The sequence below is a fragment of the Eulemur rufifrons genome, chromosome 1, assembly GCF_041146395.1.
Source record: "Eulemur rufifrons isolate Redbay chromosome 1, OSU_ERuf_1, whole genome shotgun sequence".
NCBI classification, from domain to species: Eukaryota; Metazoa; Chordata; class Mammalia; order Primates; family Lemuridae; genus Eulemur; species Eulemur rufifrons.
The window spans coordinates 52199813-52227414 of NC_090983.1; the positions used below are offsets into that span (position 1 = coordinate 52199813).

At 38.4% G+C, this 27602-nt stretch overlaps 2 protein-coding genes across 3 annotated transcripts in view; both read left to right on the forward strand.

Moving 5' to 3' along the window:
- Positions 1–2160: 2160 nt before the first annotated feature.
- Positions 2161–9043, forward strand: ATP5MC3 (ATP synthase membrane subunit c locus 3). Its single transcript, XM_069470623.1, has 5 exons — positions 2161–2228; positions 2416–2526; positions 3708–3785; positions 4301–4494; positions 5180–9043. The coding sequence occupies exons 2-5, from the start codon at positions 2488–2490 to the stop codon at positions 5292–5294; spliced, it is 426 nt and encodes a 141-aa protein (XP_069326724.1). The 5' UTR covers positions 2161–2228; positions 2416–2487; the 3' UTR covers positions 5295–9043.
- A 7994-nt stretch (positions 9044–17037) lies between these two features.
- ATF2 (activating transcription factor 2) overlaps positions 17038–27602 on the forward strand; it is an 84367-nt gene continuing 73802 nt past the window's right edge. For both annotated transcript variants that reach the window (XM_069470633.1, XM_069470639.1), the window contains exon 1: positions 17038–17160. The gene's annotated coding sequence lies outside the window, so the exon portion shown is untranslated. The remainder of the gene's footprint in view (positions 17161–27602) is intronic.

Genomic DNA, 27602 nt, shown 5'->3' on the forward strand with positions numbered 1-27602 from the left:
TGATCGTTTAAAGATTTGAAGATTTTCTCTAAGATAAAATAGAACAGAAACCTTAAAAAAGTTTCACTGGTTTTTAAGGCTTTACTCTTAAAAAGGATCTATTTGTGCTCCTCTGCTGGTGGGAGTTCTGTGGTAGAACAAATTGAGAGGACTCCCTTAAATGGTTAAGAAAGGCAGGTGGAGTCTGACCAAAGAACAACCTGAAACCACTGATAGAGTTTGCAACTAAATAACACATAGCCACCATGAACACATAGCCTTTCTCCTGAAATGATTGACCGGCCATGTAAGATTGCACAAGACTGAGCAAAAATTGGGCCAGATAAAACAAGTGCTTTTCCAATGTGTGGCATTGCATATTGCAATGTTCTCACCACAATGAGGGGATAGGACCCCATTCAATTAAAGCCTTTAACTACTGTGTTCCTTGCTTTGCTTTCCTGTAGTTACTGATCATGGGTGTTTGTTGGACCATGTTTTCTACTTCAAGTTCAAATACAAGTTTTTCCATTTTAAACTTGCATTCTTTGCTTATGCTAATCTCTAGTTCAAATCAAGGAAAGCAATTTCAGCAAGCACCCTAACTTAATCTATAAATAAATCTTGATGCTTCCACTTACAGATCCCATTTTGTAGAATGTGTTTTCTTGATGTTTTGCTTCTGAAAATCACTCCTCTCTTAAAATTATTACATAGCCATTCCTACTTTACGCCAAGTTCCCTGGCTTGGGGACCTGACATAGAAAAGTAACCAAATTATCAAAGCACATGGATCAAAAATTCTCAGAAGGATGAGATGGGTAAGGAAAAGTCTGACACTATTCACCTAATGGAATAATTGATTAAAATCAGTGATGGAAAAAGGTAGCCAAGGAAAGCATGATTAGTGCTATATAACCATGTTATTCCTCCATAAGGCCATCATGATCCAAAAGTGGAAAGAAAATGATGTATTACTCAGTACGGTTCACTTGTACCACATGGGTACCCTAGAATTCCCTAATTGATGTAAGAGCCTCGTATATCACATAGTACTAGGACTAGGAATATGCCCCCTACAGACCTCACTGAGACTAGAGTGGCAGAAAAATTTGATAAGCAAGAGTCTTCTCAAACATTTTGTTAATGTTGTGAAATTTCTTATCTCTTAACCATAAATCAAATATCTGGGTCCACTAAATATACATGGATTTCACTTCTTGAAGGAGAATGAGAACTTATACTTGCAATTGACTTCCTGAAAAAAATAGCTAAAATTCATATAACATTCCTATCACATATAAGAAACTCCAGCCAATACATAGATACGAAGATACACACACACACACACACACACACACAGTCACACAATGCTTTAAAACAGGGATAGCCTAGCTATAGATAGAATTTGAATACAATTTGAAGAGTATTGGGCTACCGCCTACAAGTATACCCAAGTCTATCACCAAGAACTGAAATTCAACATCAGTCATGCTTCCCTTTGATTTAATTAATGCAAGCACACAGAGGGGATAATATAATAAATCTTATCAATTATTGTGCATTATTAAAACATTCCTATTAGTTTTTAAAATTTTAAAATAATTCATGCTTATTGTAACATATCAAATAATACAGAGATCCCTTCTTTCTCTAACCCCATTTCTCAAAAATTTATTGAGTGCTTATTAATGGGCCAAGCATGTTCTAAAGTGAGTGAATACAGGAATGAACAAAACAAATTCCTTGTCCTCATGGACTTACAGTCTAATACAAGGGCCAAACAAACAAACAATAAATAATACCAGGTAATAATAAGAACTATGAAGAAATATAAAGACAGGTTGGAGATCCAGGAAAGCCTCTCTTAAGAGGTGACATCTGAACAAAGACCTGAAAGAAAAAGGCCCACTATTCTCCGGCCAGCTCAGATCAAAAGCGAAACAACCCGTTCAGTGATCCCTGCCGGGATGCATCTTCATTTTTTTCTGGTGGTCTCCCCATTAGCACCCGCTGCCCGTCAGCCCATCACCGGTGGCTGTCGTTGTCCTTCCGGGCTAGTTACCAATAAAGTTGTTACAAAGTGACCTTGAGCGACTCCCTTATCACCCGATACCCCGCCTTCTCCATCCGGGTGCCGCGGCGCCAATAAGAGGCAGACTGCGCCTGCGCGCCCAGCCCCACTCTTTCGACCTCTGCCGCCGCTGTTGCTGCTGCTGCCGCTGCCGCCGCCGCCGCCAGCCGGGAAGGTAAGTGGCGGGTGCGGGAGCGCGGCCTGACGGGGCGGAGCAGCGTCCAGTAGGGACCCATTCATTCTAGTGGCGCCTCACTGGGCACAGGGCCCAAGGTGACGGTGTGCACGGGACCTGGCAGGGCCGGGGTGGGAAGGACAGGCCCCTGGAGGGCGCTTGACCTTAAGCCTCTTTGCCTCCGCAGAGAGGAAGCGGGAGAGGAGCCCAAGTCGCCTGTCACCCAGGTCCTACAGCCGCGCCGTCCGAAGAGTGTAAGATGTTCGCCTGCGCCAAGCTCGCCTGCACCCCCGCTCTGGTGCGTAGCCCAGGCTGGGCCGGGGTACTGAGGGCTGGGCCTCTTGGCCTGGAGCGTCCACGTTGTTGAATGCGGCAACCTTGGGCGGGACACTCCGCCCTTTCAGCAGCAGCTTTCCCCTTACACCAATGCCCTTTTCCTCCTTTTCTCCTAATCCTGGAGCATCTCAGCCCCCCTCCCCTCCACTAGGACGGTGGAGAACAGCCAAGGCCTAGCTGTCAGGCCCCTCTCGGCGTAGGTCAAGCCCTCCTTGCCCCTAGTCCTGGAGCGGCCCACTCCCCCACCTTCTCGATCTCTCTGTTGAGTTGGGGTCGACGCTAACTTAGGGGTACTGCTGAGGATGTAGGGGGCTGCTGAGGCCTAGTTCACCGCAGCTTCTCTTCAGTGCTTCTCTGTAGGTCAAACTCGCTGCTGCAGAGGGAGGGACTTTGCCTCACCATGTGGGGGCGGAGAAAGGTGGTGAGGGAGCTCAGTCTTTCTTCCTGCCTCTGGATATTATTTCCATAACCATTTTGCAGGCTTTGAGTGAAGTCTAAATCTGGAGGATTTGTTTTAGGGAATCAGGTCTTGGTTCTGAAGGGATTTTCTGTGACCTTAGTTTAGTGGACACTCAAGGGCAAAGAAGCTGGACTGGAATATGTCCTTATGGTCAGAGTATTTTACCAGTTATTCCTAACTGATGTAGAATTGCTTCAATTCTTTTATTTTAATTTTATGATTAATGGTCATATAGGAACATCTTGGACATGGGGGGAGCTCATTAACTACTGGACTATTTTAAATGACAAATGTTTAGAGGGACACTCCTAATATCCTTATTGGTCCACTTAAACTTACCAACCAATGTGGGGTTTTTATTGCTGTTTTTCTGACTTGAATTGTGGCAATACAATAATTGAAACGTTAAAAGCAATTCTTACTCTCTTTTTAATTAATTGTTCCTAGAATTTTTATTCATAGTATTGCAAACAGGTTATGTAAAACTTTACATTTCATTAGCATGAAACTATTAAAATTGCTTCATGTATTGAAAATGATCAAACAGCAAAGATAAGAGTCAACACAGAAAAGTCTCTGATTCATTTTTGCTGCTTGCTTTTTTAGAGCTGATAGTGCAAGAAGGTCATTGAAGTCTTATCTGTATTCTTACTTAATATTTGGAATCTTTTTTTCATTAATAGATCCGAGCTGGATCCAGAGTTGCATACAGACCAATTTCTGCATCAGTGTTATCTCGACCAGAGACCAGGACTGGAGAGGTAATGGTAATAATAAAACTTAGGTAACACTAGTTAGCCTTATTTATGGTTTTGATTAGAGTGAAGGAAAAAAACTCCATTAATGAATAGTTTGAGGACAATCCTTTTTTACCCTTTTATCCAAAAAATATGTAGAAGATGAGGCAATGAGAGAAACCTGTGTGTCCAAAACTTATCCACCTGAGTTGGCCAAGAAATATAGTCAGTATTTATATTTAAGTCTATAATTTTGAGTTTCCTATATTTGAGATTATAATAGCTACAGTTTTTAAAAAACTTACTTTATTGTAAAGCATATTCATATAGGTTGTTTCATAATTTTCAACAACCTTATAAGGCATAGATACTGTTATCCCTATTCTACAAGATCAGAATTTTATTCTAAGCTCTTGGTTTTTCTATTGTGCCATACCACTGCCTATTCACAAAATAGAGAAGTACTCATTTCGACAGTACAGTAATTAAAACAGCTGTGATGACTGATTTGACCTTTGCCTTTATTTCCTGTTCTCTAGGGCTCTACAGTATTTAATGGGGCTCAGAATGGTGTGTCTCAGCTAATCCAAAGGGAGTTTCAGACGAGTGCAATCAGCAGAGACATTGATACTGCTGCCAAATTTATTGGTGCAGGTGCTGCAACAGTAGGAGTGGCTGGTTCAGGTGCTGGTATTGGAACAGTCTTTGGCAGCCTTATCATTGGTTATGCCAGGTAATATTTCTATCCCTGAATAACTTTGTTTAAGAGCATGCCTGAAATAGTTGGAAACTTAGAAAACTACTGACATAATAATAGCTACTTTGTATTAAGTGCCTACTCTGTGTCTTGCATTATATTTAGAGGGCTTTGTATACATTATCTCACTTAATCCTCGTAACAACCCTTGGGGTATACTCTACCTGTGAAGGAACAGAGACAAACGGAAGTTATATTACTTGCCTGAGTCATAGCTAGTAAGTGTTAGAAAATGAATTTTTCAGTCTGACTTCAGAGTCTGCATTCCTAATTATGAAGCTATATTGAGAATATAATAGAGCACTTTAAGAAAAGTGTCCATTCCATTTTATTTTTTAAGACCTTATTTCTAAACTTTAAGATCTTAAAAAGTATAGAATATACTTTCAGAGGGATAAGAAGAATGTCAGAATCCCTTAAAATGGATGAAAACAAACCATTTATGTTGACATAGAGAGCTCCCTGCCTTTATGCCATAGGATTATCAGAATTGGGGAGAAAGAAGTGTCAAAGGCAGAAACAAAAGAGATCTAGGCAAATACTCTTCTAATAGACTTTCCAGTTTACAAAAATCCCCATGCTAGTAATCTGATTCTTTAACATTTACCAAACATGTTGAAACTAATATTTCAAAGTAACAGTCATATGTGGTCTCTTTTAGAAACCCTTCACTGAAGCAGCAGCTGTTCTCGTATGCTATCCTGGGATTTGCCTTGTCTGAAGCTATGGGTCTCTTTTGTTTGATGGTTGCTTTCTTGATTTTGTTTGCCATGTAACAAATTACTGCTTGAAATGTTGGCATTCATATTAATTACGGATGTAATTCTGTGTATCTTACTGTGACTCCGAAAACTGTAGTGTTGGTGTCATGGAAATGTACGTTATTTCCAAAGTCATTTCATTAAAGATGAAAACTTTAATTTTTGCTGTGATTTGTACTTATACTAAATTTAGGTCATCACAAAGAAGAATATGCATTCAGGCAGATGCTGTCCAATTCAGAGGAAGCTACAGCAGTTGCCTTACTGATGAAAAATGTCCTAATGTAATTTTTATGGGAATTCTTTTATATAGTGTTCTGTACATTGTAATTTATAGGGCCTTTGTTTATTCATATAAAGGAGAAGTATTTGAGTGTTTTGAACTTCTTGAAATATGATTAATTAAATGAAGGTAGTTAATGCTCAAGATGGTTTTGTGTTTTTAAGGTCTAACATGAATTAGAATACTTGGAAGCAAAATCACATCAAGGACTGACTTGGCTGTTCTCACACAGCTGGTTCTAAAAATAAATCATGCCAGCTTTTTAGGAATTAAAGCTTTAAACTGGGGGCTAATAGGATTTTTGTGTTTCATTAAGTCTCACATTAAGCAATTGTGTGTCTATAATGAATCTTACCTATATTCTAAGAAGGGACTCAATCTAACTAGCAGCTAGTTTCTTACTTGGACAAGACTCTTATTAAAAACCAAATATCGAAACTGAATTGGCTACATTTTTAAAGCCAAAAGTTGCTAATGTAATGGCTTATCACTGCTGCTAACATGTTTATAGTGGGAATCTTGGGAATGATAGTTGGCTCAACAGTATCAGTTGGCTTCTGATACTACATGTTGCTTCTTGGTCAAACTTTTTCTATTAAAAGGAATAAAGTGGTGCTACTATAGAAAGACTTTGAGTCTTTCCCCTAGCAAATATATTGTACCATTATATTATTTGTCATCTAAGTTTCAGGGTTTATTTGAAGGTTAAGATGATCATTAGGAAAACTACATTTTACTTTTTAGTGGCTTCTGCCTAATTTGATTTCAAGTGAGAAAGAGCAGTCAGTTTATACTAAAGTTTTTCAAGTGGGGTGGGAAGACCACCTCCATCAGAATCACCTAGAGTGCTTGTTTAAAATACAAATCCCTAGGCTTTGTACCTACTCAGTTAGATTCTTTACTCACAAGACTTAGCAATCTGCATTTTTTTAAAAAGCTTCCCAGGTAATTTTTGTTCATACTGTTTGAGAATGACTAAGTTATACATCTCCATGAAATGAGGCCCAAAAAAGCTAAAGAGCTAGAGTCACTACCAGTTTTTAGTTGATTAATCATCTAGTTTATTATATCAAATATGAAATTCCTAGAGCCTAACCTATTTTCTTGAACAGCACTATCCAGTATTTAAAACTCAGCAACGTAAATAAAAAGCACTATTGTGTGACCTAGTGATTTCATGCCTGGATATATACCCAAAAGAATTGAAAATAGGTATACAAACAAAAGCTTATACACCAATGTTCATAACAGCACTATTCGTAACAGCCCAAAGGTAGAAATGGCCAGGTGCAGTGGCTTGTGTCTGTAATCTCAGCACTTTGGGAGGCCAAGGCATGAGGATCACTTAAGGCCAAGAGTGATCTAGACCAGTCTGAGCAACATAGCAAGACCCCCATATCTAGAAAGAATAATTTTTAAAAAGTTAGCCAGGCATGAAGGCATGTGACTGTAGTCCTAGCTACTTGGGAGGCTGAGACAGGAGGATCACTTGAGCCCAGGAGTTCAAGGCTGCAGTGAGCTATGATTGTGCCACTGTACTCCACCCTGGACAACAGAACTAGCTTTTTTTTTGTTTGTTTTGAAACAGAGTCTCGCTCTGTTGCCCGGGCTAGAGTGCCGTGGTGTCAGCCTAGCTCACAACAACCTCAAACTCCTGAGCTTAAGCAATCCTTCTGCCTCAGCCTCCCGAGCAGCTGGAACCACTGGCATGCACCACCATGCCCGGCTAATTTTTTCTATATATATTTTTAGTTGTCCAGCCAGTCTCTTTCTATTTTTAGTAGAGACAGGGTCTCGCTCTTGCTCAGGCTGGTCTCAAACTCCTGAGTTCAAACAATCCACCTGCTTCAGCCTCCCAGAGTGCTAGGATTACAGGCGTGAGCCACCGCACCTGGCCTATAACAAAGTTTCTGACATTGAAAGTACACTGGAGTACATCTACTCTTGTCAGCAGAAATGTTTATTGTGTACCATTTTTATAGGAAGCACCACCACCCTTAGTTTGTGAGCTTTGCAAACAAATATTCATTGTAAATGCTTTTTACTAACTTATTAGTTTCTGAACACAGGCTGATCAAGATGTTATTTTCACATCAAACAGGAAATGAAGAATTTTCTGTGTTGATAAGAATTGGCCTATTTAAAAACTCCGATAGTCAAGAGCACCCTAGAGTGGTAGAGTGCCAGTTCAACTGTATTCAGAATGTTGTTCCTAAAGGCATTTTAGATTTTCAGGCACACTTTTTATTTGGTAATATATTGTTTCCTTAGTGCAGAAATGTAATATTTTTAATGTTTTTGGGATTAACTCAAAATATAGATTTGAGGTATGAAATCTATCATTGAACTAACTAAAGAGAAGCTTGTCATTTGTCATCTAGCCGCAAACACTAGACATGTATGCAAACAAAATTCAAAGTAAAATGGTGAATTTCACCAGAGTGGCAGTAAGTGCCAAGATGTTGACAGGGAGTAGAAATAATTTTCCAATGAAGGAATCACGTGAAAAAGTGCTGTTTGTCTATAATTTAAGATAAACCTTGAAGAACTGGTGTCATGGGGACAGACCAGAAGAAGGAGGATATCTTGGCTAGTGAACAGCAATGAGGGAAGGTAAATCAGCAAAGCATTGGTACGTGAGAAACAAATAGTTTCCTGAGTATGAGAAGCAAATAGGCTGAGATAAGCCTGCAAAGGTAGACTGGGACCACATTATGTAAATTGACAGATCTAAGAGTGGGTATGGCTGTATTCCTGTAACTACAGATAGCCATTGAAAGTTTAGAGCTATGTTTTAGAAAGGTTGACATGAGACCAGTGTGGAATGGACTGGAGCCAGCAATGAACAGCAGTTATTACAGGAGCTTTGCAGTTTTGAGGGCCTAGTCTAGGATGGTGGCAATGAGTACAGTTGACCCTTGAACAACACAGGTTGAACCGCATGAGTCCAATTATACGTGGATTTTTTTCAATAAATATGTTGGATAATTTTTTTGGAAATTTATGATAATTTGAAAAAACTTGTAGATGAACCACATAGCCTAAAAATTTTTTAATTAAGAAAAGGTATGTCATGAATGCATAAAACATATGTAGATACTAGTTCATTTTGTCATTTGCTACTGTAAAATATGCCATAAAATCTATTATAAAAAGTTAAAATTTATCAACACTTATGCACTGTACATGGCAACATTCATAGTCAAGAGAAATGTAAACAAACATAAAGATACAATATTAAATCATAACTGTATAAAATTAACTGTACCATATACTGTGCTACTGTGATAATTTCACACCACCTCCTGTTGCTGTTGCGGTAAGCTCAGGTGTTGTGCGTATCCACTTAAAACGCTGTGTGATGCTAATCACTTGTGGATGAGCAGCTGTCTCTCCAGTAAGTTGTGTTTTGCAATAAAAAGAGATCCCTCAGTTCCTTTGTATTTTCCATCGTGTTTAGTGAAATACCCTAAACCTTGAATAACACCATGGGACTCATACAAAGTGCCACCACCAGTGATGCTGGAAGTGCTCCCAAGAAGCAGAGAAAAGTCATGATGTTACAAGAAAAAGCTGAACTACTTCATATGTGCGGTAGTTTGAGGTCTGCAGCTGTGGTTGCCCACCATTCAGACAGACGATTCATCTTATAAACAGACAACATAAACTTATGGTATTGATAAATACAGTACAGTACTATATTTGTCTTCCTATGATTTTCTTATAACGTTTTATTTTCTCTAGCTTACTTTATTGTAAGAACACGGTATATAATATATATAACATACAAAATATGTATTAATTCACTATGTAATCAGTAAGGCTTCTAGTCAACAGTAGTCTATTCATAGTTAAGTTTTGGAGGTGTCAAAAGTTGTATGCAAATTGTTGATTGCATGGAGGGCCAGTCCCTTTATCCCCCATATTGTTCAAGGGTCAACTGTATTTTAAAAAGTCTGCAAAAGTAGTATCAGTAAGACTTTACACCTAGATTTCAGGAACCACATAAGAGGAGAGGGTGTATGCACCTAATAAGTGTTAGTCCCTGTACTAGAGACATTATGTATACTGCCCTTTAACCTTCATGACAACCCTGTTAAATTGGTATTAGTTTCCAAGATGCAAAGAAAAATAGGCTCAGAGTTGTTAAATAATTCTCCAAATCACATAGCTATTAAGTGGCAAAGTCAGGATCCAAATTAGGATCTTCCTCTATTTCAAAGCCCATACTTTGATTTTTAGTGTGACTGTGTTAGGGATGACAAAGAAAAAGCTGATTGCGGAAAATGAATTCCGTTATTTAATATAATTTTAAGCATAAGAGATATAATCTTATTGATAGATTTGTGGGCTTGAAAAGAGAGGAGAGGTACGATGTATAGCATGGAGTAGATGTGACTAAAAGAAGTGCAGAGCAGCAGTAAGGATCCACGTAGGAGCTGAATTTGTAGTGAACATCATTAACCTAGTTTTGTGAGTCCCACAGTGTTGGGAAACGTGTTAACATGAACTGACCTAAAGAGCAGTGAGGGTTATCAGGGCTGGCCACTGGCAAGAAATGACAGAAGGTGAAGGGGGCTCTAGGCAGAAAGCAAACAAACACATTGTTCAAGAGGATGACCCATAAACTTCAAACAGTAAGGAACAAGTGAAAACATTTAACAGTAGGGGTGATAAATTGGAATAAGAGAGAGGGGTCAAGGGCTCAGAGGTATCAGGAAGGTTGAAGGTCCATTTTAGCAAGAGCCAAGAAATACACAAGAAACTTAAAAGAATTTCAGAGTTCAAGATCTTGGAGGGAAGGAAGGGTCAAGGAATGACAAAATTTGTGCTCCAGTCGCTGAGAGACTAAAGTTGGGTAAAAATAAATGTCATTGCAGTTAATCGTAAGGGATTGTAGACAAGTGAGAAATAACACTGTAGAGCCAAATAAACTACACTCATGCTTCTGCTGTAAGTTTAAGTTCTATTAGGTAAGTTTAGCCAATATTTGGGAGAGGAAAAGTTTGTATTGTTATAGTACTATCATCCACAAAGCCTTTTAAAATACTATGTGATTTCTACACATGAAATTATAAATGAGTTGTTGAATTCTCTACATGCTGAGCCTATCAACTTGGTGATTTTGTGGTATTACTCTACTGCTAATATTATAGACTTAAGACCCAAAACACATGATCTGTCATCAGTTACTTGCTGAATTCTTTACATTATTAAGGGGAAAAATTATTCTTTTCAGCTCTAATACCATCCTCCTCTGCCTCAACAAACATGGCAGTTTGATTGTCTCTGCCAACAGCAAAATGCCTTGGTTTGATTTGATGTAGAGATTGTTAATAAATAGTAGCTAACTAAAACTTGTCATAATATAGGATTTACCAAAAAAACATTGTTTTCACAGATTTTTTTTTAAAGTACATAGCATGAGTTTATTTATACTTCTCTTTCCTCTACCCATCCCTATCCCTTCTACCTTCCCACCCTCATACACATACATCCTCATTTGCACACACTCCTGTAGGCTTTCTGATGATGTGTATAACATACTAGAGAGTGTACTGAAAGCAATGTCCATGGATTAGCAGCATTTGTATCACCTGGGAGCTTGTTAGAAATGCAGATTCTGGAGCCTCATCTCAAATCTACTGAATCAGAGTCTGCATTTTTAACAAGGATCTCAGGTGATTTGTATACAGATTAAACTTTGAGGAGCACTGTACTAGAATACTGCAATTCCCAGCATTCCATGACTTATGTTTTAAAAAGTTGTCAACTCATTCATTGGGAGAATTTTTTCCCCTGCATTGGAATGTACTGCTAACCCAGTGATTCTCAAAATGTGGTATGATAACTTCTGGAGGTGGCAGGGGGTGCTCAAGACCCTTTCAGAGGGTTCATGGGGTCCACCCTTTTCCAATACATAGCTGTGTGAGGCTAGATTTTCATTATATACTTCAAAACATCATAACAGACAGATCAAATGCAGAAGCAGACATAAGAATACAGCTGTCTTCTATTAAGTATGACAGCAATTTACAAAAATGAAAACAATGCCATTCTATTTTTGGCATTGTTTTGGAAAATACAGGGGTATTTTGAATGTTATTTATGTTAACATGTTGTTATGGGATCCAGGGTCCCAAAACCAAAACGTTTAGCAATCACAGATCTAATCTGTCAGTGAGAAAACAGGTTCCAATATATGACATTTCATTTACAACTCTATAGAAATGCCACTTTTGTAAACTGAGGGTACCCCATCTCCCTAAGTCACATCCTGTCCACTATCAATCTGTTTATAATCTCTAAAATTGGCAAGAATTTGTACTTCTTTCTCCTGAATTGATATAAGTAATGTATCTCCTCTGATCTTTAGTAGCTCAGATCTTCTTGCTCAAGGGAGCTTAAATATTGAAGAGAGGAATTGAAGAGAGTCCCTAAGATCAATAAGGACTCATAAATCCAAGGGTTTTTGGTGGTTCCTCTTACTAGCACAAGCTAGCATCCTATAACTGATCTTGGCAGAGACAGAGGACCCACGTTGTTGGCAGTGGCTGCTTTTTAACAACATCTTCTACTCAACAAGTCCCAGTCATGGAGATTCCAGGATCTTCTCTTATAGTTGAGTCCCAGGGTTTGCTTCCTCAAATAGCTATATAGGTTGGCTGAGTCTCTCAGCTGCTAGACATCTCAGGTTGTTCCCTCAAGACTTGTATTAAAAGGATAGCTCACAGAACTTTCCCACCTCTCTAGAGCTATCTATAATGTCTGTTACTCTCAAGTTCTCTAAAGTTGTGTTTAAAAAGCAAGCTTATAATACTGCATGTTATCACACCTCTGCTCTATTTTCTAGTACTTACTGCTATTTAAATTATCTTATTGTTTATGTATGTAGTGTATCTTCCTGCCACCCCACCATGAGAGTCTCCTTTAAGGGACTCTGTCTTATTTAAAGTTGTAGCCTCAGAACCAGGAACAGTGCCTGGAATGTTCATGCTCAATAAATATAGATGCTTTATGAGTAAAGAGACAGAATTCAGTTGATAATTGACCTAGTTAACACCACAGTTAACCTAAAAGGCTGTATCCAAGGTAAAATAGTAAGTGAAAAGAGCACGGTGTTAGTAGTCAAAGGACCCAGAAGGGTCTCTATGACCAGAGAGACCTCTCTCAGTTTTGGTCATAAGGATTGCATGGCTTTGATATTATGTGGGCCTCAGGTTGAAAGGTAGACTTGTTATGGGGAGCCATGAAGGGTAGACATTGGACTACCAGACAAAACTCTACACTAGGAGTGGTTCAATCTACTTTTATTGATAATAGTGTGTAAAGAGAAGAATATAATGATGGCATTCCCTCTTTCTAGTGAGTCAGATACAAAATAAGATGAGGCATTGGTATCAAGGATGAAAACAAGGCCCTTAAATTCCATTCTCTCTCTCTGGGCTGGTCTCATTGAAGTTGGTATAAGCTAATTGGTATGATTTGAAAATAAACATAGCCCTCTAATTTTTCCCCACAAAGCCACAATCCATTAATTACAAATTCTTTTAGAAAACCAAGGATTTGGGTTGGAGGGTGGACATCCTTGCACTTGAAATGTTCTGAATGGAAATTTCCATGAGGATAGGTGCTGAGAGGTAACTATAACATAGGCCATTTCAGCAATGTTCAGGAAAACCTTGTGCTGTCAGAGGGAGAAAAGGATCTGCCATGAGATAGAAGCTACCAAAAAGTCAACTACAATGTCTAGGACCACACTATCCTCACCTCATCGCTCAGCTATCAGATAGGTTATCATACCCTGCTTCCACCATCCCTTTCACATCACACATACACCTTGATCCCACTGGTAAAATACTAATCCACTGTACCGGGCTACATCTTAAGGATATCATGAACATGTGGAGGGTCTTTCCCTGAGCCCAGGGCTGGTTGTGCAAAGCAGACAGAAGAGTTGCCCTGGAGTATTCTATGTTTTGTTTAGCTACAAACAGAAAATAAGTTTTTAAAATTAATTATTTCTCCTTCCCCCGCTCCTCACCCCCGACCCTCCCCACACAGAATGTGGTTATTTCTACCTTGTTTGGAAGTATTTTATACACACACACATCACACACAAAAATGAGAAATAGATATAATATATATACATATATATAGTTAGGCAGGGTTTTAGAATTTTTGTGAGCAATAACAGATTAATGGATTAATAGCCCTATACAAGGTGTAAATACCACATTCTGTGGCATTTGGAAGGTTTTGAGAGCATTTAAAGGTGACCACTGATTCTTGTGGTATTTAGTAATGGGCATTTTGTAAAAGAAATGAGTTTTCTTCAAATAGCCTCTTTTTGTACCTAAGGGATACTAGTTTTATTCACAAGTCACGCTGGGTTCTTAAGGCCACTAGACCCTCACTAATTCGCCTAGAAATAAATTGGGCAGAAGCATTTATGGAACAATAAGACAAGCAAAGGAGTCCAGAAGAATTTTCCTGCATTGGTAGAGAAGACTGTAAAGAACTTTAGGACTCTTCAGGATATTGAGGAATGAGGAAGTGAGAAAGAAAATTGAAAAGCACAGCATTTTATGAGGATATGGATAAATAGTGAGACTTACCAGTTCACAGGACCAGAATTGAAAATAGTAACTACATTCACTCTGGCTATGCAGAATGTATTCCCCATTTGTAGAAAAGCTATAATAAAGGAACTGTTGTAGAACTGTAAGTGTGTAAAGTGAGGCCCTTTGTTAACTGCCAGATAGCCAAGATACATATGTAGGAGATCTGCATAGTTTCCACCTGTTTTTTCCCCTAATCTTAGGCTTTTTCTCACTTTAGATATACCTTCTGTTTAGAAAATTAGCTAAAATGAATTCTCAAAACATATCAGAGTACTATCCATATTACTAAATGATTCTTCTCTTGTCTAAAAGAACTCTTGAAAGAATGTCTTTAAAATGATATGTTCCTCTAGTGCATTATGTAGATAATTAACTGCTTGACAAAAGAGTGGAGAAGTAAAAACAAGGGGGAGAAATTTAAAAACAAAGCTATTGGCAATTGAAAAGGAATCAAAATTAGAAAAAAGAATTTCATATTTTTAATGTATGTGAATGGAAAAATAATTGTTTAAAGAAATCTACTCTAATTGACCCAAGCTTCTTTTGAAATGCTATATAACATTTATAGTTTTTCTTCTCACACTAGATGTTTTGGGGAATGGAAAGAGAAGCATCATTTTTGTGAATGTTTTGTAGAGCTAACAATTGTGATCTGTCAATCCCACATTTAGTCCATCATCATTTTCATCATTAGTAATCTGAGATGTGAGGTTTTACTGACATAATTAGTGTTACACTAACAATACTACAATGTTATCATATAGGGATGGTACTTTCATTTTAAGAACTAAACAGTGTTAATAAGTTGGCTACTTTCAGGTATCTTAAGCAATTAAAATTACTTTTAAAAGAGGATTGAGTTGGCTCACATACATGTATACAGACAGAAATCTGTTAAAAGGTCCAATGGCATTACAATTTCACCTTTATGCCAGGTATCATTATTGAACTGCATGCAGTTTCATTAACTCTCAAATACTATCCCCCACAACCTTCCAACACCATAGAGTGTAATATAGAGTGCATTTTATGTTAATATGTAAACTAATTCACAATTTTGTAACAAACCAGAAATCAACATTTAGTAAATGGAAAAACATAAGGCACTCTCTTTTTTTTTTTTAATAATTAATGCAAATTTTCAGATGTCTCCCTGATCATACTTTTCAACTTGGGCCTGTCTACTTATTGAACAACCAGTATCTCTATAGTTAACACTGGAATGTTTAAGTTGTATAGAGAATCATAAAGCAACATTAAGATGAAATATTTTCAGTACTGTACTGTGTTTTGGATAATGTACCTGTGTCAATAGCAGAGCTATAAAAATGGCCCCTTTTGTCGTCATTTTAAATTAACCTAACGATCTTTCTTCTTGTCCCCCCTTTTTTAAAAGCTACTTTCAGACTTGACAGACATTGTTTTGGCACTGCAATGACCTACTAAGCAGTAGGACAGTATTGTGTGAAGAATGCCGTTGCTGTGTCATATTCTAATTTGGTGTCCTTTGTTCCTAAAATGTTAATACCAGATTGCTGAAGTTTTATACCGGCTCAGATTATCTCTATTAAAATTAACATATTTTTGGCTGGGCGTGTTGGCTTACGCCCAGCACTTTGGGAGGCTAAGGAGAGAGGATTGCTTGGGGCCAGGAGCTCGAGACCAGCCTGAGCAAAAGCGAGACCCCATCTCTACAAAAAATAGAAAAATTAGCCATGCGTGGTGGCGTGCACCTGTAGTCCCAAGTACTCGGGATGCTAAGGCAGGAGGATCGCTTGAGCCTAAGAGTTTGAGGTTGCAGTGAGCTATGATGACGCCACTGCACTCTAGCCGGCGACAGAGCAAGAACCCTGTCTACATAAATGCATGAATGAATGAATGAATGATTTTTATCTAAGAATAAGCAAAGGAAAATTGATAAATAGAATACACAGTAATATGGAGGATTTTCTCTTGGAAACAAGTCGTTGCACTGTTTTAAATTATGATGATACAGCAGAAGAGACTGTATTTCCTTTTGGTAAGTTTCTTCAAACACGATTATATGCTAATGTCATACACTGTACTAGCCTCTGGGTAAAAGAAGCCCGAAGAATCAGTTCCAGTTATAGCTTAGTAAAATGAGAACAAAATCTATTCAGAGAATAGGCTTTTTCTTTTTTCAAAACTGACTTTATCTCGCTTTCCCTCTTTAGACGTGTAGCGGTTTTTGGGGAAGAGGGGGTGGTTAATTACCAGCAAACTCCGCCTCTCCCAAACCTCACTTTAACCCAAGCTCACCTCTCAGGCTTCCGGGTAGCCGGAGTGTGGGCATACATCCTACACTTTGCCCACCTCCCTACTCAAGGCTGAGAATTGACGGCAACGGAGATGCCGGGCTCCTGAGGCTGGGGTCGGAGGACTCATCCTTCTTTCCCTCCAGCCACTAGCAGCCTTTCCGGAGCTCACTTTTCCTCCCCTCACACAGCCATCTCCTCCCGCTACCCAGCACCTGCACCGTCCTCCAGCCGGCTGCCAATCACAGCCTTCTGCAGCTCCCGGGTTACAGAGCCAACTCTCCTTCAGCCTTCTGGTCCCGCCCCATCCAGAACCGCTTCCCGCCCTTCGGGCTCTTTGCCCAATCATCAGCGAACGAGTGTTCTTGGGTTCCCGCCCCCTCTATCACCGCCTCTTGAAAACCCGTCTCCTTCCTTAGGCCTGACGGAATCACCTGACCCGGAGGCGCTCCCTCTGAAGGAAGGCAAGAAGGGGCGTGTGCGTGGAGGGGAGGGGCGCGAGAAGAATGGGGGGGATGCCGGGAGTGGGGCGGGGAGAAGGGTTGTCAGTCCGCTCTCGCGAGAGAGGACGGAAGCCTGTGGGAGCCCGTGGCCTTTAAAGTGCGGTTCAGCCCTTTCCTCCAGGGGTAGTTTGTAAACACGGCTGTGCTCAGGGCTCCCAGGCAACCAGAAGGATCATGAACTAGTGACCTGGAAAGGTGAGTGTAGTAATGGGCAGAGGGCCGCAGTACTGGAGACTGTAGGGATACAGAGAAAGAAGGCGCTAACATGGCGACGTCGGTCACCATAGTCCCCACCCCCCGCTTCCCATCACCTCGGGCGATCCTGCCGCGGTCCCTAGCCCTCGGGGCGACTGTGGCTGTGCTGCCACCTCAGCAGCCCTCGGCTTCTGCAGCCTGACCGGCTGGGCCGGACCGTTAGGTAACTAGCGTTCGTTGTTCCGGCCCCTCCCTCTCGCGCGCTTTCCTAAGGAAGAGGAAAAAAGGAATAACGGCTCTTCTTAGACCCCTCCCTCCGAATTATCTTTCCCTTCTCGGGTCAGTTCAGAGGTCCCTGGGGCGCACATCGAGTCTGCGGTGTGCGCGGGGAGACCTTTCCCCCTACCCCAGCCCTTGGATTGGGTAGAGAGAGGGCCCACTCTGGTGTCCCCACCCAGGACTCAAGCGGTTGAGGACCATGTGTTTGTGATGGTGGCGGGGAGGAGAATCGGGAGGCGCGCCTGAAAATAGGGTCAGGGTCCCTGGCTTGTGTGGAAGGAACCTGATGGAACGAATGGTATGGAGAAGCTGGGAGCTGGAAGTCTCGGCCCATTCTGTCCTTTCTGCCACCCTCATATTCCCGCCACCCCCCACTTTTTCCTCGTGGGGCGGGGCTGAGGTGTGCGTGCAGATTGATTCCGGTATTTTCCCCTATTTTTTTTACCTCCCTGGGAGGACAGCAGACCTTCTGTAGGGAAATAATTTGCTTTTTATCAATGCCCTAGGGACTAAAGCCGATATGAGCGCGGGTGCGGGGGGCGGGAGAGAGTGTTTGTATGTGTGTGTGTGTGCGTGTGTGTGTGTTTTCTTACGCTCGTTCGTTGAACCGAAGATAGGGAGAGAGGGAGAGAGAGGAGGAGCTGGGGACTATTTTTATGCCCCTAGTTAGTATAAAATTGTCTTTCTTTAATGGGGAGTCTTAAAACTGGTGAAGCAAGAGCAAAACTACTGTGAATATGGTGGAGTAGAAGAGCTTACTCTTGATGGACTTTAGGCCTATTGACTAATCCCTGAATTATAATGTGAAAGTTACAATTTCTTAGGGGTTTTAAATTATGAGTCTGGTCACAATGCATACATTTAATGTATATATTTGAAATCAGAACAAAAACTGACTTCCTCTGATCATACTTTTAGGCCTGTTTGAAGAAATATATAACCACTGACATTGCCATTGTCAGTAATTGCGTTTCTAGACCGTAATGTTTAAATAGTCATATAGCCTTGGTATATTGTACCAAAATTATGAAGGTATGACTTTATTTTTAAAAGTCAACCCTACAAGATTAAGTGCCTTAAAAATGCAAACACAGTAGCAATTTTATCTTGAATTTAAATTTGTTTCACTCACTTGAGGAATCCACTGTAAACACTTTTTTCAAAACTGTAGGAACATCCTTGTAAAATATACTCTTCTGCAGGTCAAGAATTAAGAATCTTAAGATTCTTAATCTTAAGATCTTTAAGGTCATCAGTAATTGAGTAATAGTTAAGAGTTGTAGTCTTTGTAAAATAATTTGAATCTTCCAAATTTGCAGTGATGTGTATACTGCCTTCCTAAAATGTATTTAATCTTGCTTTGAGAGGATGTTATTGCCATTAAGTTTTATAAATTTAAAATATAATATTGTGGTAATCTATAACTTGGGTGTTTTGTATTATGATTGTCAATAAGTATGGAGCTTTTAGGGACTTGTGTGTGTATTTAAGGTACATAATTTGGAGATCTGATTGCATTTCTTGGAAATTCCTTATTAGAATGTTTATTTCATATTTGGGGCACTGTATTATTATCTATGAAATACATAATCCAGAAGTTCCTGCATTTGCTTTTTTATTTGGAGTATTTGTTTCTTATTTTTAAACTAATAGTGTAAATGGTTATGTCAGCTTTTTAACAAATAAGTGGGGGGTGCTTTTGGTTCATATTCAGGATTTGGAAGCCTTGTGAATATCATTTAAAAATGATACACTGTACATCAAATATTTACTACCTATAGCTAGCATTAACTATTTCAAGAAATTGTGTAATTTTTTTCTACCAAAATTTTTACATTTTGGAAAACTTGGGTTTTAATGATACATATGTCCTTTGCTGATGAATTGTTTTATCAGGTAAACAGTCTCACCGTGCATGTTATTTCCACTCATTTTGTCTTCAAGGTCTTCCTTCCAGTATGAAATATGTCTATAAGCTGGCATTTGTTTCCCTTTGTTACTATTGAAATGTCATTAGAGAAGATAAAGTAGTTGAAGTCACCCTTATTTAAAACCAAATTTTCACCAGAAACTCCTTGTTTAAAACCCAGTGAATAACAATAATTGATATTCAGCTGATCCTTATAAAAACAAATACGTATAGTATTTGTTATAACTAAAATTTATCCTAAAAACAACATACTTTGTATTGTTATAGTCAGTAGTTCAATTTAGTATCTGTGTCTATCTTATATTCATGCCTATTTCTCGAGGCTAAAAACTTGTCTAAAATGCTGCACGTTCTCATTATGTAATTTTTAATATTTAGGTAGTAGGATAGCAGTCATCTATTTATATCTAAGGGAAAACCCTGCAAAACATTTTATTTCCTTTGTTATGTTTCTCAAGGCCAAAAAGTTACAGTATGGTATAGTTTCATAGAAAATTGAGGAAATTTGGGCCAGGAGCATTGGCTCACGCCAGAAATCCTAGCACCCCACGAGGCTAAGGTGGGAGGATCGCTTGAGGCCAGGAATTGGAGACCAGCCTGAGCAACATAGTGAGAACCCATCTTTACAAAAAAATAGAAAAATTACTGCATGGTAGCACGTGCCTGTAGTCCCAGCTGCTTGAGAGGTTGAGGCAGGAGGATCACTTGAGCCCTGGGCGTTTGCCAAGCAATCGAGTGAGACTTTGTCTCAAAAAAAAAAAAGAAAATTGAGGAAATTTGTAAATCTTTAAGACCATCAATAATTGTAATTATTTTCAACATGTTATTTTAGATTCTAAATATATCATCATAAATAAATATATATTTATTATGTATGTCTTCTCATTCTTGTTGACAGTCTTGAAACTGGTGTATTGATTTTCACTTTAAAGTATGTTTAATGATGTTTATTTTTCTTTCTTGGCATTTTGGCAATGGTAGTAAAGTGATTAAAAACTTTTTTTCAACAAGAAGAGGCATAAATACAGTGTTTTGGGAGCTAGGCCTATTCACCCATGTCTGCTTTCTCTATCTTAACAAAGATAGTGGTTCTAAACTATTTTTTTGCCTTAATATCCAAGGAATAAGAAAATGCTCTCAACAGTAATAGTGGCTTATTACCACAAGAGATTCTCAACAAGATTCGTAGGGAAAGATGGGGTGGGAATAATTGTAATTGGCAAAATACCATATAGACTTTGGTTATTTTTGTGGTATATGGTAGCTGTGTAGCATAGGCTATAAGTTTACAAATATCTCTCCTAAATGTTCTTTAGTTTGCCTAACAGAACCTAAACATTTGTCATTCCAATTTTATAACTTTGTTTTTCTAATTTTACTGTTTGGGCTAGAATATTTTCTTTTACTAACAAATAGAACATTTGTTAGAATAGTAATAATTAGAAATCAACTTCAGTTTTGCCGTACTAACAAAGATTTGTTCAATTATTTTTGTTCCTTCTAGTTTGTGCATATACATTATAGTTTTTATAGAATTGTGAATAAGTATTATTTATTTTACTTTTATAGCATTATATTTTTCCATGTTATATGAGCTTTGTAATATTTGGTGGTTACCTGATGGTTTAACCAGATAACTATTAAATTTGCTCAAATTTAAATACCCAAGAGGAAAATAATTGTTTTCTGTTTTTGCCTATTTTAACATTGAATTGAACATCTCTCTGCATATATTGTTTTCTTCTTTTGAATTGTTTCTGTAGAATACTAATCTCAAATGTGATTACTGATCAAAGGATACAGATGTTTCAACAGTTGCCAAATTTTTGCCTCCCCAAAGACTTGAGCAAGTTTACACTATTATCAGAGAATGAATGCAATAGCTTTGCCATAATTTTGCCAACTTTAGAGTTGTGGTTATTAAGAAAGTGTGATTACTTAATTGGGAATTATTACTGGAAATAAGTTGTATTATAATTATTTAGTTAGCCATATCATACTGTAGTTATTTATCTACAAGTGATCTATGTGCTGGGGCAAGTATTATATATTTTGTATTTTCTGTCATGTCACTATTTCTCTTAAACTTTACTGAAAGTTTTAACAGCCTAGTAACAATAATCCTTAAATTTTATGCACTTTTATATGGCTTGCACATTGAGTATCCTTTGCTAGATTGTTTTAAGTCTGAACTATAGATTTCATAGGATTACTGTCTTATGAATTTGTCATTATGAGTTAAGATTTATGACAACAGATTCCTTTACATATAGGTAACCCTTCAAATAAAGAGTGTGTTATGACCAAATTGACTGAGTTTTTGTTTCCTCAATATCTTCTGGCACATGGTATGTAATCAGTGTTTTAGGATAGTAATGAGGAGCCAGATTGTCATGGGTCTGTCGCTTATTAACTGTGTTATCTTGGGCAAATTGTATAACTTCTCTGTGGCTCAGAACCTTGTTTGAAGAAGAATACTTACATAGCCTTGCTGTGAGCATTAATATAATATATATAAAATGCTTAAAACAGTGTCAAGAACTTAATGCACTCGGTATATAGTGCAGTAATTATTATTGTTAAAATTCATGCAGAAGCAATAATAATAATCTAGCGTAGCCCTCCTGGCTGGAAGACAGTACGGCAACCATCTGTTTGGTATCTTTAGCAACAAAGTTGGATTTTCCCTAGGAATTTATAATTTGTGGTGGAATTTACCACCTTAGAATTCTCATAAATCCATTTGAAAGAATATTTCATATTTTTATTCCATATGTACCCTTTCTCCCCCAGACTTTTTCTATATCAAATTCATGCAGTATAGCATATCCTTATTTTCATATGATAAAATTGTGATACTATGATTTCCATAAACTCCAATGATCTTTTACTCCAACAGTCCCACTATAAACATTGTGATAAAACCTTTCGTTTGTCCTTGCCATTGTGGAACAGATTATGATTAAATTAAAATACCACAGTTCCAGTGTTCTTTTGAAATCCAACTCATAACTACACTGTCAATCTCAACCACAATGTTGAGAGTCACTGAAGTCTTTTATTGTTTGTAAGGTAGATTTTAATGATTGCTGAAATGTGGATGTTGGGTTGAGGGTATATCACTTTCACTTACTTGAATTTTGATATACTCTGAAAAGAGAAAGTGACCTTACCTGTGTTGTAATGGGTATTGTACAGAATCAGTAGTCTATCTTATTTGTGCTCTTTGTAATGAGACCTTTTTTTGATACACTCTTAATAGTGGTAATGACTATGAATTATTGTAATTCTTGGTGAGCTGTGGATTTCTGTTTCTAGTATCTTTTTACTTTTACAAAAAGTAAATTCTAGTGAGGGAAAAAGCAATGATAGATAAGTATATTTTAAACATCTACCTTGGGCAAAAATGCTATGGACCTTATAATCACATAGTAGATTTTATGACCACATCTAAAGTGATTTAGTAAAACTTGCACTAGCACTGTTCATATTCATAACTGTTAATCTGTAAGTTCTTTGTATTTATGTATTTTTAGTGTTATTCTTTTATAATTTTAAACTATAAAATAAGAACCTGGCCTGACGTGGTGGCTCATGCCTGTAAGCCTAGCACTTTGGAAGACAGGAGAATTGCTTGAGACTAGGAGTTCAAGACCAGCCTGAGCAAGAGTGAGACCCTGTCTCTACAAAAAATAACAAAAGTTAGCCAGGCATAATGGCACATGCCTGTAGTCCTACTAGGGAGGCTGAGGCAGGAGGATAGCTAATTGCTGTAGCCCAGGAGTTGGAAATTGCAGTGAGCTATGATGACCCCGCTGCACGGTAGCCCAGACAACAGAGTGAGACTTTGTCTCAAAAAAAAAAACTTGTTTACTATCTGGGAACGATACCAATATATCAGACTGAGGTGGGGGGTGGGGGGAGGGGATAGGTGTATGCCGTTTGGGTGTATGCACCGTTTGGGGAATGGTCACGCTTGAAGGTGCTGCTGATGGGGGGTGAGGAGGGGATGGGTATATACCTACATGATGAGTGCAACGCGCACTGCCTGGGGAACGGACACGCCTGGAGCTTTAACTGGGGGGACAGGCGGTACATGGGCAACGTATGTAACCTGAAATTCTGTATCCCCCATAATAAGATGAAATGAAAAAAAAAAAAAAAAACTTGTTTACCTTGGGATTAGAGGTCTGGGAATAATCAAGGCTCACTTGTAAAGTGAAATTTTACTTAAGAATTGGACTACTAGAGTATTTTTGAGGTTTGGAGCTGATATAACTATTCACATACTCATAGTACAGGCTTGAGAAGTCTGTGATGTTCTTTATGTGTCCCATCAACCTTGAGAAATTTCATCAAAACTTTAGTATACTCTTATGCATGAAGGACATCTGTCATGTCTGCTGTGAGGAAAAAATAAAAACTGCTGCTTTCCTCATTAAAGTTGGGCTTATATCTCATTTCTGAAGAATTTGATTTCCCTACATTGATGAATGTTACATATCAGATGTATTTATGGATAACATCAAATCCATGGGTTAAAGATTAATGTAAAAGTCTTCTGTCTAAAAGTTAAATTTACATAGTTCTCAGCTCCTGGCCTTAAAAATAAAGCAGATAATAAGGTTAGGTATTTATGAAGCATTAGGAAAATGTACATTTAAAGTCAAAGGAAAATGCAGTGAAATTTATGGACTTAATACTTGTCATGTACTGCACTATATATTTTACATACATTATTTTCATTTATTCCTTTTGATAACTCTGAAATGTGTATTATTTTTTACTGGAGAGGATCATAGTGAAATCACAACATTTAAGATTTTCCTAATATAGGAAGTCAAAGATACTTTAACCTTGAAAGGGGAATGAAGTCCTACTAGCTCATGGCTACAGGTTTTCAAACTCCTTCTTAGATTTGTTATTATGGTCATATTGCTATTGCCAAGGTGAGCGCTAGGATCCTTTCTTGCATTTTGTGGTGCTTGACCAAGAAAGAAATTATAACACATACACACACAAACCCCCCTCTGTGTCATAAGGTGCTACTGCTCTTGAAGTCTTGGGGCTCAAGTCCATCTTTCTGGTATCTCAAAAAGTTTTGCTCACTGTATTAAATTTCTGTTTCTGCCTCACACATTACCACATACTTAGCATCTTAAATTAATACAAATTTATTATCTCACAGTTTTTGTAGGTCAGAAGTCCAGGTGGGCTCAGCTGGGTCACTTGGGTAGGGTCCTACAAAGTCAAAATCAATGTGTTGGCAGAGCTGTGTTCCTTTTTGGAGTCTCTGGGGAAGAATCCACTTCCAAGTTAATTCAGGTTGTTGGCTGAATTCATTTCCTTGCACTTGTAGGGCTGTCATCCCTCTTTCCTTACTGGCTATCAGCCAAAGGCTGGTCCTTGCTCGCAGAAGCTGAAATGCTATTCCTGTGGCCCCCCTCCAATAATGACAGGTTAAATCCCCTGTCTTTTTTTTTCCTAGCTTAATCTCTGACTCCAGATGAAGAAAGTTCTCTGCTCTTAAAGACTTATTTGATTAGATTGGGCCCACCTTGTTAACCTAGGATTCTCTCTATTTTAGGATCTGTAATCCTTTTACGTCTGCAAAGTTCCTTTGGCCATGTAATGTAACCTATTCAGAGGCTCCTTGGATTTAGGGTATGAACATCTTTGAGGGGCTGTTCTGCCTGCTATGCTCGTGTATACCCTTGAAAAGAAATTTGAGAAGATGTGTACCATTGCACATTTCTAAGTTGATTCCTAAAATTTTTCATAAGTTTAAATAGTTGAAAAAAGTATAATTTCTGGCTCTTCTAGATACTGACACCACTTTTTTTTTTTATTTCATCATATTATGGGGGTACAAAAGTTTAGGTTACATATATTGCCCTTGCCCCACCCCCCCACCCCAGTGAGGGCTTCAAGTGTATCCATCCCCCAGACGGTGACACCACTCTTTTATAAGTATCTAAATACTATAGTGATTTGATACTGTCATTGGTTTTAAAGAACAAACTTAAACTAACCCGTCTTTAACAGTTGGAAATTTTCACTGTTCCTTTTTCTTATTAAACTTTCATATTCTTTCCACTTCTCCAACATAATTTTATTTGAATCCAGCATATTGTAATGTTTTAAAACATTATATTTTATATTTTAATATTTTATTGATCTGCTCTCATACTTTGTTAACAAATATAAATTTAGCTTTTTGAAATTTTTTTTTTTTTTTTTTGAGACAGTCTCACTCTGTCGCTGGGGCTAGAGTGCCATGGCGTCAGCCTAGCCCACAGCAACCTCAAACTCCTGGGCTCAAGCGATCCTCCTGCCTCAGCCTCCCAAGTAGCTGGGACTACAGGCATGCGCCACCATGCCCGGCTAATTTTTTCTATGTATTTTTAGTTGTCCCACTAATTTCTTTCTATTTTTTTTTTAGTAGAGACGGGATCTCGCTCTTGCTTAGGCTGGTCTCGAACTTCTAAGCTCAAACAATCCGCCTGCCTCGGCCTCCCAGAGTGGTAGGATTACAGGCGTGAGCCAGCTTTTTGAAATTTATTACTGTTTTCCTCTTCATTCTTGTGGAACTTCTTAGGATAGTCCATTTTTGGACATTTCAAGAATGAAAGAGGCAGTCATTAAATGAAAATTGTTACTGTTTCTGCTGTCACACCATACAGTATATCTGAATTCAGAACATTCCTAAACACAAGGCAGAACCCCATTCTTAAAGCCATGCTTTGTGTTTAACAGAAATATTTATAAGACAGGGAAAGACACAAGCCTGGGGGTTAATGGTGCCTTGATTAATGGAGACTTAGAGACACTCTTATTTTAAATTATCCATTTGTTTTGTTCCATGGAAGTTTTTCCAACCTGGGGCAATGCACTCTGATCAGATTTGGGATGGGTGAGAGGTATGGGTTTCTTTTGAAAAGTGAGAGAATGGGAACTCAGAGAAGGTAGGCAGATTTTTAAGGGAAGTTGAAGATACAGAAATTGATTTCTTAAAACTTGTCTTGCTCAAATATCCCCTGGAAAGCCTTAATGTACCTGTAGTAATACATACCCCAGTTTCAACACTGCCTACTTGAAACGACTGTCTCTCTCTCCTGCTTAGCTCCTGTCCTCCCACAAGGACAGAAGCCAGCTTCTTTCTGCCACCCAGGATTGCCCTTGAGTCTGTTACACTGTTCTGAGTCCAAACCCACGAGAAGATTAATTCCTTTCTCACACTAATGCCTACCTTTTGGGCCCTGTTTCCTGGCGCATACAGTATTTGGCTCTTACTAGGATACTTGCCATTAGCAGTGTTTGTACGTTTCAGTGGAGATCCTACCCACAGGTTAGTTATATCCAAATACAGTTGTATGTCGCATAACATTTGGGGTCAACAACAAACCACATATAGGACATCATGATATCACAGTGCAATGCATGACTCACATGTTTGTGGTGATGCTGATATAAACCTGCTGCACTGCTAGTTGTATAAAAGTGTAGCACATATAATTATGTATAGTACATAATATTTGATAATAAGTGACTATGTTACTGGTTTATGTATTTACTTTTTATCATTGTTTTGGAGTGTAGTTTACTTACTAAAAAAGCAAAGCAGCCTCCGGCAGGTCCTTCAGGAGGTATTCCTGAAGAAGGCATTATTGTCACAGGAGATGACAGCTCCATGTGTATTATTGCTGCTGAAGACCTTCAAGTGGGACAAGATGTGGAGGTGGAACACAGTGATACTGATGATCCTGACCATGTGTGGGCCTAGGCTAATGTGCGTATTTGTGTCTTAGTTTCTAACAAAAGGGGTTCAAAAAGTAAAAATTTTAAAAAAATGGAAGAAAGCTTATAGAATAAGGATATGAAGAAAGACAATATTTTTGTACATTTGTACAATGTGTTTTAACCTAAGTGTTACTACAAAAGGAGTCAAAAGTTTTTAAAAATCAAAAAGTTTATAACGTAAAAAAGTAACTTATAGTAAGCTAAGTTTCATTTATTATTGGAGAAAGAAAATTTTTTAAATAAATTTAGTGTCGCCTAAGCGTATAGTATTAGAAGTCTACAGTGGGATACCAGTGTGTCCTAGGCCTTCACATTCATTCCCCACTCACTCACAGCAACTCCCAGGCCTGCAAGCTTATTCTGTATTTTCACTGTACCTTTTCTATGTTTAGAGACTCAAATACCATGTTGTGACAGTTGCCTACAGTATTCA